At 39.5% G+C, this 12561-nt stretch overlaps 1 protein-coding gene across 6 annotated transcripts in view; it reads right to left on the bottom strand.

The window, feature by feature from the left end:
- lmf1 (lipase maturation factor 1) overlaps positions 1–12561 on the bottom strand; it is a 598451-nt gene that overhangs the window by 301558 nt on the left and 284332 nt on the right. For 5 of the 6 annotated variants that reach the window (XM_043711866.1, XM_043711863.1, XM_043711868.1 and 2 more), the window contains one exon: positions 1637–1702. The exons of the other annotated variant lie outside the window; for it this stretch is intronic. In XM_043711866.1, coding sequence (XP_043567801.1) covers positions 1637–1702 — 66 coding nt within the window. The remainder of the gene's footprint in view (positions 1–1636; positions 1703–12561) is intronic. 6 annotated transcript variants of the gene reach the window in all.

The raw sequence follows: 12561 nt of genomic DNA on the forward strand, positions 1-12561 counted from the left end.
CATGAGTAAGTGGAACCCAAATGCCACACCTCTTCATAATATCACCATAGGATACTAGTAAATGAAGAGGAAACAGATTAAATTTGGACCTATGGGTATATCGAAGGTGAATATGTCAGTAAAAAAAGAGTCAAAGCATCCCAGAATTGTAATGGCACAGCAGGAAGCCATTCAAATGATCATCATTAGCAAATGCCAATCTCCTGCTTTCCCCTATATCCTAGCACTCTATTTCATTCCAACTAATCATCCAATGCCCTCTTGAATGCCTCAACTGAACCTGCCTCCACCACATTTTCAGGCAGTGCTCGATCAGATCTCCTCTCAGCCACCTTCAGTCCAAGGAGAACAGTCTCAACTTGTTCAATCTATTCTTATAGCTGAAGTTTCTCAGTCGTGGAAGCATTCTTATAAACTGCTTCTACACTTCTCCAGTGCATTCGCAGTCACCCAAAACTATATACAAAATAATCCAGCTCAGGTCTGATAAATGACTTATACAAGTTCAATACCCTCTTTTCTCTTATACTCTATGCCCCATTACACTGTATGTTTTATTACCTACTCTTTCCACTTGCCCTGCCACCTTCAATAATGTGTACACCTAAATGCCCAGGTCCTTCTGTTCCTGCACCCCCTTTAGAATTGTATTCCCTACACCTCTCTGCATCGAACTTTAACTGCCACCTGTCTATTCCACCAATTTGTCAATGTCTAATCTCCAAAAGTTCCACACTATGCGCCTCACAATTTAAAATCTTCCAAGTTTTGTGTCATCTGCAAACTTTGAAATTGTTCTTTCCCAACAAAATTGAAATCATTAATATGTTTATTAGGACAAGCAAGGGTTTCAATATTGACCACTGGGGAACTCCACTATAAACTTCCTCCAACCCAAAATATATTAATTGACTATTACTCCATGTCCTATCATTCAGCCAGTTTTATAAACCTACATTGCTACTGTCCATTTTATATCATGATCTATAACGTTCCTCTTAAGTCTATTGAGTGGCACTATATCAAATGCCTTCTGGAAATTTATGTATACTACGTCAACAACATTACTAACTTTGAGCCTGTTACTTCTTCAAAAACTCCAGTAAGTTAGTTAAACATGATTTCCCATTCAGGAATCCATGCTGACTCTTCCTAATCAACCTAATGTTTTCAATGTGGCTGCTAATCCTATCATGAATAATTGTTTCCAAAAGCTTCCCACCTCCAAAGTCAAATTAACTAGTCACTAATAAACTAACAAAGTGAAGAGACAGAGTGTAATACCATGGAGGCAGGCAGATGGGAATGTTGGAAAATGATATCACGGTCAACTAAAAGGTTAAGAACGTTAAGACAGACAGATAATATTACAGCTACAGAACATGTATACCTTTTAAGGTGCTGCTGGTCCTGCTGTGTGTTCCCAACATTCGCTGCTTTTGATTTCAGAATTCTTTTGAACTTTACCAAATAAGCACAAGCATGGTCCACACAATACCACTGGAGAATGAAGAATGTGTTTCTATCGAGTTTGTAGTTCATACTCATACCATACAAGAATCAGCAAATTATTAGACACAGATCAATCCTAAAACAACTTACTTCAATGAAATACCTCGTGCTGCAGTGTACATACCTCATAATGGTAGTTCATACAGGTCAGGTCCTTCCAACACCGATCTCCACGAATTTTAATCAGTCCCTGTCGATAAAGACCACGAGCATTCAGATTACAATTAAACACTGAGGCAGGAAGCATATTTTAAAAACTAATTCAAAATTGGCACAGCATTTCAACACTATAAAACTGTAGCAGTACATACTGGTCTAAATCTTGAGGTATGCTTGAGTAAGACTGCACTCAATTAAAGGGTTCTGATGACAACAAATGAAACTAGAGAGGTTTGGACCCCTTGTCAGAATGACTAAATCAGGCTACACCTGCCACCTTCTCCCTATTGCTGGGAATGCTTTGTTTTTATTACTTTTCCAACATTAAAACATTACAAATTGTATTCCTTATCGCTCTTGGAAGGTATTTCAAATTACAGCATACCTTACAAAATATTGCAGTCACATTAACAGCCATGCATACAAAACATATTTCGACAGTGTACTTGAGATTATTTACAGGAGCATAGATTTCATTTTTGGTGCAATGCCATCCTTCATTGATCTCATTGATATATATTACATTAGCATAGTGATTGCTTCCATAACTAAGAAATTTAAATCTGCTACTGCTTTAAAACATGTAACAATAAATAACCTAGAAGGAATCTATGCCCCTTGATTATAGAATTGCTTTGAAATTTGGAACTTGTATTTTATCTTCCATTATGTCTTCACAAACACTACTATCGTAAGAAAGGTATAATATATACACAAGAAGACAAGACAGCTGAATTACAACAACAGAAATATGTATGTTAGTCGCATCTTTAAAACAGCAAAACATCCCATGTTTTTAGATAAATGTTATGAAGTAAAATTTGAGACTAAGTCACAAAAGAAATATTAGATCAGGACTTGGTCAAAGGGCTAAGTTTTAAGGAATATCTTCAAGAAGAATAGAAGACGAAAGGTGAAGAGGCCGAAAGGAAGAATCCCAGAATTCAGCAGGTGAAGACACATTCATTAATGGTGGAACAGAGAAGATCAGGAGTGTATAAAAGGCCAGAGTTGGAGTAGCATTAAGATCTCAGAAGAGGATTGGAAATGATTCATCGTCAACTCAAAGATGGTGCCCATCCAGGGTTACAAATTTCTGATCTAAGTCTTCCTTTAACCGAATGACTGATCTTTGATAGCATGACAGTCCACAAGATAGTGAGATGTGGAGTATAGTACTCCCTCTAAAACACGACGGTTGGGTTCTTTCGCAACCCTGCATTATAGAAAAATTGCACTTTAGAAACAGCGCTTAAAGTGTTGGCGATGTAATCGCGCATCAGCCAACACACGCTTTAAATGTTTGTGCTTTAGAAACAGTGTCCCCGATTCGTCAATTATTTTACAGTCAACATGTGTTAACAAGACACACATTATAGCAGAACGACATATTCAAGATTTGCTTCAATGCTGTAAATGCAGACTCGCTCCGGTGTATTTGAAGCATTTTCTTTGACCATCTGAAGGCTGAGAAAATAGAATCTAGCAAGAGCGATCATGTTAGAGATCCAAACACAACACCCAATCCATTGCAGTTAATTTTTCAAACTTCTTGCTTGAATGTTGCGAAGCCAGCTCAAAGAAGAACACTAACATTTGTTTGACGGTCCTTCTATTGAATCTAGGAGATGTGGGTGGAGGCAATGCTGATGGAATTTGTCTCGCACTCTTTTTTGTTGCTGACACACTGTCTATGTCTCCCTGCAGCACAGGCACATGTTGATGATGACTGCTCTGTGAAATAGGATATTTATTGCCTTGTGAAGGGTTTTGTTGTCAAACACTCACTCTTGTAGTTTATAGAAATTTGGGCTGGCTCAGCTGACCCAGTGTTGGATCTCTTAGTTTATGTTGGTCTTTCGATAGAGGTGCTACCAAGGTATAGGTGATGCTCAAAATGTTCCAGAGTCTCTCCACCCATGTGAATGGGAGGTGAAATACTTGGAAGGCCATGAATGGATTGATATAAATTTTGTCTTTGCAACACTCAAGGACAGATTGAATTTCATGTTTGTAGAAATAAAGAGATCAAAAATGGCTTGCAAGTCTGAAGGAAAGACAGCAATGACCCTGCAGTTTTGCAAAATGTAGTTCATATATGTCATTTTAGTTCGGGCACAGTGGCAACTGAAGTTAAAGATTTTTCCATTTGGGATTTACTTCAAGCTCACTTCAGAGGCTAGTTGATCTTTTATAGATGAATGGTTACTGACTGGGAATTTGTAAATAGTATTAGGGCTATTGCACAAATATGTGTGACAGGAGTCCAGACTTCAGAACAAAGAACTATACATCACAGGAACATGTCCCTGGGTCCACCAAGCCTGCACCAATTCCTAATTTTATTTAGATCTGCTACTTATTATCCATTCACTGTTTCTATCCTTCTGTTAACCTCCTTTTCATGTGTCAACCAAGGTATGCTTTAAACATTACTAACATGCCTGTTTCCACCACCTCCACTTACAATGTGTTCCAGACACCCACCACCCTGTGTGTGAAATATTTTCCTTGCACTTCTCCCCTAAACTGTCCCCCTCTCACCTTGAACCTGTGCCTTCCACACTGAGAAAAAGCCTCTGACTCTCCACCCTATTTATGCCTCTCATAATTTTGTAGACGTCTATCATCCTCAGTCTTTCAGTGAAAACAATCCAGGTTTATCCAACCTCTCCTCATACTTAAAACCCTCCAGACCAGGCAACATCCTGGTAAACCTTCTCTGCATCCTTTCCAAAGCATCCAAGACCAAAGCATCTGGTGGTGCGAAGACCAGAACAGCATGCATCACTCCTAACTAAAGTTTCATACAGTTGCAACGTAACTTGCCAACGTTTACATTCAATGCCCCAGCAGACTAAAAGAAGTGTGCTGTATGCCTTCTTGACCACCTTATCCAATAATTTTGAAGGCACTTGTTTCAGACTTCTCACTCTAAAACAGGTGCAGACATTTTGTAGAGAAGCAACTGTAGAATTGTGATGAACTTTCTTGGACATACAAAGCATCGGACACAATCCACAGAGTGTCACAATTCACCAAGTTCAGTTCTGCGGCCAAGTCACTAAATGTAATGAAAAGTCCCTGGTGCTATTCTCAACGTTTGTTTTGAATTTGTCTTGCAACCAATACAATGTTAGAGTTTCCTCCGAAAGGTATAAAGTGACAATATGTTATAGAAAGTGGCCAATTTTGGAGAATAATACATGTCAGGATTTTCCCTTCTATGAACGAGGAAGAGAAACCTCATTGGTTCACGTAGAATGATTCCTATCCTTCTTGGAATTTAGATTTAATTGTTACATTACATAAATCATAGCAGGGTGATGAGGTCTTTTCCTCCAAATCTGTATGACGTCTGCAAAGAGTCTTCATTTGTGCAAAGGTTGGCCAGTTTGAAAATCCCAGCTGGTACCATCAGGATCACAGGCTTTGCTTTTTTTTTAATTCCATGTGATTGCTTGTTATAGCTCTCCCATCAATGATGCCCATTAATCCTACAAAAGAGTACTGGGAGATAGCTTGGAAAATATGAGCTGTCACTTTGGATTCACAATTGAGAAGTTGTTCAAAATGCTCTTCCGAGCATTGATGGATGTTTTCATACTTTTCTGGATTTGGATGAGCTCAGGTTTATGAAGAATTCAAAATGGGTCAGCCAGGAATAGATTAGAAAAGTCAAGTCTACAAGTAACTAAAACAGTAACATCAATAGATGAGCTGTGGCAGAATTGGAGTCAGATGGCATTACAAAGGTGAACGTTGGTCTCAAAGCCTTGAGAAATATCACCAGCAATGTCTCCACAAAGCCAATGGCAGGATAGGTGCTTTAATACCAGTATTTTCTCTCAAGCCAACATTCCCAGAAATAAGGCCCTTGTTCAGTCCATTCAACTTCAATGGGCGGACCATATAATCCTCATGTCTGATACAAGACATCCAAAACAAGCTCTCTGCTCCACCACGTTCCATCATGGACAGCAGAGAAAATGCAACAAAGATATCCTCAAAGCTACCCAAAAAATGCAGTATGCCACCAACACACGGGAATCTTTTGCCCAAGATCATCCACGAAGAAACATGGGGCCAGAAGGAGCATCTGAAAACCTGAGCAAACCATCCACCTCTTCAAATATCACCTACTCCACCTGTGGCAGAATATGCAAATCCAACATGAAACTGTTTAGTCACCTCAGCCCAACACAACTAGATTGAAAGGAAGTCATCTTTGGTCTCAGGAACTGCCTAAGAAGGAAGTAGGTAGGTTTAGTCCAGATTTGTATATGAAAATTCACCACAGGGTCAAATGGGATCCAAGGATGTGAATGATATGGGTCAACATCAGATAGCAGCCCGGAAGAAGGACAAAATCATGTGATGGCGAATAGAAGTCATGACAAATAGAATGCAATAGTTTTAAATGAACTGCAGATGACAATAATTAGGATGCAGAGTCATTAATATTCTGGCACAACCTAAGGTGCAATTTCCCAAGCCAGAAAATGAACAAACTGAAGTGCAACAGGGGTATTGAACAACGAGAACAAGCAGTAGTAAATATTTCTCAGATATGTTTAAATGGGTAGAACACCCACCTGACACTGAAGGCTATGTGTTCAAAACCCAGCAACCTGAGTACATAACCCAGATTGGAATTCCAGTGTGATCCTGAGGGAGTGTTGCACTTTCAGGGGTGCCATCTTTCATATCAAAATTAAAATCACACTGTACCTGTCCTCCCAGATGAATGCAAGGGATCCACTGGCTCTATTTAAAGGAGAACAGGGAAGTTCTCCCCAGTATACTGACAATGATACTGCCATTTTTAAGTTATTCGATAGAACACGTGTACAGAAACAGGTCTTTCAGCTCAACTGCAGCCATGCTCCAAACAAGCCTATGAGGATATCCACCTATTCTTTTGTCCTCCAGGTAATTTATCTACTTTCTCCTTTCTATTGGTGCTGATTTATTACCCTAAAGTTTAGACTCTGCACAAGAGCATCGAGTATAGGAGTTGGGAGGTAATGTTGCGGCTGTACAGGACATTGTTTAGGGCACTTTTGGAATATAGTGTGCAATTCTGGTCTCCCCCCTATTTGAAGGGCATTGTGAAACTTGAAAGGGTTCAGAAAAGATTTACAATGGTGTTGCCAGAGTTGGAGAGTTTGAACTACAGTAAGAGACTGAATAGGCTGGGGCTATCTTCCCTAGAGCATCGGAGGCTGAGGGGTAAACTTATAGAGGTTTATAAAATCCTGAGGGGCATGGATAGGGTACATAGACCAGATCTTTTCCCTGGGATGGGCAGTCCAGAACTAGAGGACATTTGTTTAGGGTAAGTGGGGAAAGATTTAAAAGGGACTGAAGGGGTAATATTTTCATGCAGAGAGTGGTGCGTGTATGGAATGAGCTACCAGAGGAAATGGTGGACGCTGGTACAATTACAACATTTAAAAGGCAGCTGGATGGGTATATGAATAGGAAGGGTTTAGGGGGATATGGGCAGAGTGCTGGCAAATGGGACTACATTAGTTTAGGATATCTGGTCAGCATGAATGAGTTGGACCAAAGGGTTTGTTTCCATGCTGCATATCTCTAAGTGGAACATGTTCAAGTCTATCTTATCAAACATCTTAACAATTGTAAAGATCTTCATTAGGACACTGTTCAGTCTTCCCTTTTTAAGAGAAAAGAGATTCAGCCTGTTCAGTTTTTCCTAATATTATATCATCTTAGTTCTACTATGACCTGATATGAACATGATAAAATGTATGTACGCATCTGTAACTGATCAGATATGAGTATATACTTTGAGGGAGGGAGTAATGAAAAAAGGCTATTACCTTTCTTGCATTTGAATTTCAAAATAAGTGCAGGATAACATTTCCAACCCACTGAGCTGTGCCAAAGCTCATAAAAAGTTGGATTAAATTTCTTCATCATCGCAAATAATAAAGGAGCCAGTGGCCCACAACAAAGACACCTGGATCATGGTAATACTACTGACAGGAAGATACACAATCAGATTGCATGGGCCTGGAGCTATGCAGCTTGTCGTGGATCTTTGAAGTGCAGGCCGATTCTGTTTAGAATTACAATGCAACAGACCAAAGAAGGCATCAGTAGTCAGAAAGATCTGATCGAATCTCAGCCTTTTCCTTCTAAGATTACAGGGATATCTCTCGAGGTGATCTCAGAGGAATTCAGGATACACACTGCCAAAGCTGTCACCAGGAGGGAAGACTGAACATTATAGAAAAGCATGCAGAAGAATGCAAAGGAAGACAGCTGATATGAATGTTAGATTATCTTGATGACCTTATGCCATTCTCCAGCTCCTTCTGTTATCAGGCTGTAATATTTCAAATGGAATTTCAAAGTAAGTCCCCATTCCAAATTTCAGAGTGCCACTTTCCACAGATAAATCAATAGCTTTTTTTAACCTAGAAAATATGCACCACAGCAACCAGGTTTGGGGTAAATTTCTAACAAATACCCACATCCCTTCCAATCTTTTTTCTCTCTATCTCATATAACTTATCAACAATAACTGACATTTATGCATCTTTAGCATAATAAGACATCACAAGACACTTTACAGCAGTTTAATAAATGAAGTGGACACCAAGGCACGAGAAGATACTAGGTCAGATAAAACGTTTAAGGAAAGAGTTAGATTCTATGAGTCTTAAATGAAGGAAAGACAGGGAAAAAAGGCAGAAAGATGCTAGGACGGATTTTCCGAATTTGTGGCCCAGTCACAATAAGTAATGGAATTACAATTGAGCCAGAATTAGATGAGCCCACATATCTAAGGATTATAGGATTGTAACATATTATGAAGACAGGGAGAGGCAAGGCAATGGAGAAATTTAAAAACAAGATGAGAATGCTGCCTGACCAGAGAGAACATAGGTCAGCAAACAGTTTAGCAGCAAATGAGATTTACTGCAAATAAAGACACCGCTAATCGCGCTTTAGATGACCCCAACTTTACAGAGCATAGAACGAACGAAGTGGGCCATTGGAATAGTCAAGTCTAAATATAACAAAAGCACAGAGATGTAACTTCACTAGATGAGTTGAGGCAGGTGCAAAATGAGTTAAGGTGGCGGCAATAGGTGAACTTAGTGATCAGCATGAAAAAATGCAAGTCAGCAGCAGACAAATGCATTTGCAAAGAAGGATTGACAAAATTGGTCTCATCAGACATGCTGGACAAGCTAGTACGATGCAGCATTGGGATCACAGCTAACAATAAAGTAGTGTTAAGTGCCTCAAATGGCCTTCTGTGGATACAAAGAAAGGAACAGAAAGAAAAAGCTGTAAGGTTATCAAAGGGGAACTCAAATTCAGACCACAAGGTTAGGAAGGTGGAGTGAATACTGAAGGGTTGGGAAGAAGGGATTTAGGACCGTAGATTACCTTCGGTGGGGGAGAAATGAAAGGAAGTTTGACAGCAGAACAAGTGGCCTAGGACAAGTCAAAATCTAGGAATGGTAAAAAAAATTCGTTCAGATTGCAGAGAACTATAACTCTTCAACCATCCAAAACAGTAATTTATATATCACAGAAAGACTTCAAAAGATCCTTTATAGGCAGCTAAAGAGACAAGGATTGTCACTGATCTGAAGTAGTAGACATCTGGGCTAAATCCTTGCTTAAAGGGAGAAGGTTTATGGAGAATCTTAATTATTCAACCCACCTTGTCTGCTCTAGCTCTCTGCAAGACAAATTAATCTTGTCTCACTTCCTTCTTTTTCCTTCTAAAGGTTTCCTCCTCGTCAGATAAAGATCCCAAGTCTGTTTTCAAAGGCATGATTGCATCTGCTTCCACCGATGCTCATGCATTTGAGATACTAATGACTCATCAGAAAAAGATTTTTTCCCCACGTCACCATTGCTTGTTTTCCTGATGGAGAGCTTATGCTCAAAACATTGACTCTCCTGCTCCTCCGATGCTGCCTGACCAGCTGTGTTTTTCCAGCATCACACTTTTTGATTCTGATCTCTAGCATCTGCAGTCCTCACTTTCTCCCACCATTGCTTATTTTGTCAATCACCATAAATTGCCCTCTGGTCAATCCTTCTGCCAGTGGGAATAGTTTCTCCCTATCCACTCTGTCCAGACCACTCACGACCTTTAACACCGCTACCAAATTTCCTCTCAACGTTTTCTTCTCCAAGGAGAAAAGACCCAGGTTATCCACCTAACAAAACTTTTTCATTCCTGAAACTATTCCCCCAGAACTTGCTGCCCCTTCTCAAATGCCTTCAAAATCTTCCAATTGTGCGGTGCACACTTGAGGCCAAAACAGTGTTTGAACAGATTAATCCCAATTTGTTTGGTTTTGTACTTTATTCCCCTATCTATAAAGCCTCGGATCTGATGTGCTTTAATAACTATGCTCTCAACCTGACCCTGCTACTTTAATTGATTTGTGCACATATACTCTCACATTCAACTGTGGCTACAACCCTTTAGAACTGAATTCTTTATTTCATATTACTGTTTGAGTCCTTTCCAGCAAAATTAATCACTTCCCTTCTCTGAATTAAATTTCATCTACTACCTTCTCATTCCTGTTCACATCCTTTTCAAGATTAACTCTATCCTCTTCACAGTACACAACACTTCCAATTTTGTATCATCCAGAGGAGACTCTGAGAAAGCTTGAAGTTTATAAAAAAGAATTTCAGAGCTGACTGCACAGTGACCCATGATAAAGCAGGAGTGGGCTGAGTCACGTCAATGAAAATAGTCAAATTACCAATTGCTCACCAGGAGTGGTTAATCCTGTGGGTTAGTTTATTGATAACAGGAAGATGTACTGACCCACACGTAACAGCAAAGCAACAATGTTGTGTGTGCGCTGCTTGCACATCCACAGCATAATCTGAGGCAGAGTCGTAATACTGTATGTGCACTGCACTTGGAGCCCTTAAAGATGAATGCTTGGTAAACATACAACATTCCCCTCCTTTTCAAAGAAAGTTTAACTATTTATAATAACAAGTGTCTATAGCATATAAGGTGTTTGCTGATAAATCTAGGTCTTGCAATACTGATCTTTTTTTGGAGCAGCTGTTGATTGCCACAGTCAGTGGTGATATTCTCTGTTCCTCTTTGTGTTGTCAAGTTTTTATTTCATGGACTCCAATTAATATTCAAGAAGTTCTTTATTCTGACACACTAGAGTCATGTTTTCTTCCAAGTTAGATACTGAGTGTAATTTTGAATAGTTCAGATCTTTTTTGGAATTTACTGGTTTGATCCTCAAGAGTTTCCAGCTTCTTTTGAAACTTCTGATTCTACTCCAGGGATTCTTCTCATCACAGAATCCCTTGTGTGGAAAGAAGCTATTTGGTCTGCGCCAACCCTCCGAAGAGCACCCCAACTAGTCCCATCACTCCCTACCACACCCTATCCTCATAACCACACATTTAGCATAGTCAACCAACCTTGCCGGCACATCCCTGAGTACTAAGGTATAATTTAGCTTGGCCAATCCACCTAACCTGCACATCTTTGGACTGTGGGAGGAAAGTGGATACCCAATGGAAACCTATGGAGACAATAGAGAATGTGCAAATTCCACACAGTTACCCAAGACTGGAATCAAACTTGAGTCCTTGATGCTGTGAGGCAACAGTGCTAATCACTGAGCCACCATGTCACCCACTCTTCTGATTCTATCAAAGTTTTAATTAATAGAATTAGAAGAATGGGTGGCAGTTAGTCCAATATATTTTTTCCTTCAGAATCTGTTGTAATAACTGTCCAGCCTGTCAATATTTTTTTACCCCCTCTCTGTGAAGCCTGGAGCATTTTCATTTGCTCCTGTAGTTTAGTCTATTCTGTCCTACTCAAATTATTTCACTAGACCATCACTGCTGACATTTATTTCCAAAAGAATTGTCTCATGAGTTATTTGCAGCTCCTGTGCTGTTTCTGAAGGTCTGCCATTTTCGCTAGCATTAATTTGACCAAGCCAACATTTCTGGAGCAGTTCCTGCTAAGCCTGATCTGCTTTACTTGTGAATTACTCCAAGTCTTTCTGCAAACTGGCAATGTTAATTGGATTGATATTATAATAGTTCACCATCCTTTCTTTCTTTTTCAGCTGTTTATTTATCTCTGCAAGCTGAGCAGAGGTTTGTTCCCAAAGACTTCATCTTCTTAGAGATGGCATCCTTAAGTCTACATCTATCCCAAGGTTGTAAATCAGTCTTTTCCTATTGAACTTTCATTTTTCCACTAATCTAGTAAAAGCAAGGATTTCAGTTCTTCTTTCATATTCAGTTTTGCACCTGTTTCCTAAATACTCTGCTCATTTTCTGTTGTGTCTCTGATGTTTGACTGACTCCATAAATTGTAACTAGCAAGAGGTCACAGCACACTGGCAGTTTTTGGTCTAGCAGTGTCAATGGTGTCAAACATCTGTGATTGATTAGCAGATTGATTGCCAGCACCAATGATCTTGAACATGGAAGTTATGAACACGTATGCTCCAAGTTTGACAATCATAGGTTTCATCATGGCTTCCCACGTCCGCATGTACATGATTTAAGAAATGCAGCAGTAATACATTGATATTTGCCCCTTATCAATCTAAGCCAATAACAAATAGTCACCAATAATTTGAAGACTGATAGTTAAAATTTTTACAAACACTTCAGGTTCTGTGATGACATTGATGTATTTCACAAGATTGGCAGTGTGAAACATGTGATCACTACTTTTTGGCTTATCACATACATTGTCAGATTCTGGTTTGGTAATCACATCATGTATACACCTCTGGCAGGATACCAGATAATCTTCATTATAGCTGGAAAATATTTGAGAACTGACTGTTTGGGTTGGTGCAGCCTTCTCTGCCACAT

The sequence above is a fragment of the Chiloscyllium plagiosum genome, chromosome 21 (genome assembly GCF_004010195.1).
Source record: "Chiloscyllium plagiosum isolate BGI_BamShark_2017 chromosome 21, ASM401019v2, whole genome shotgun sequence".
Classification (NCBI taxonomy): Eukaryota; Metazoa; Chordata; class Chondrichthyes; order Orectolobiformes; family Hemiscylliidae; genus Chiloscyllium; species Chiloscyllium plagiosum.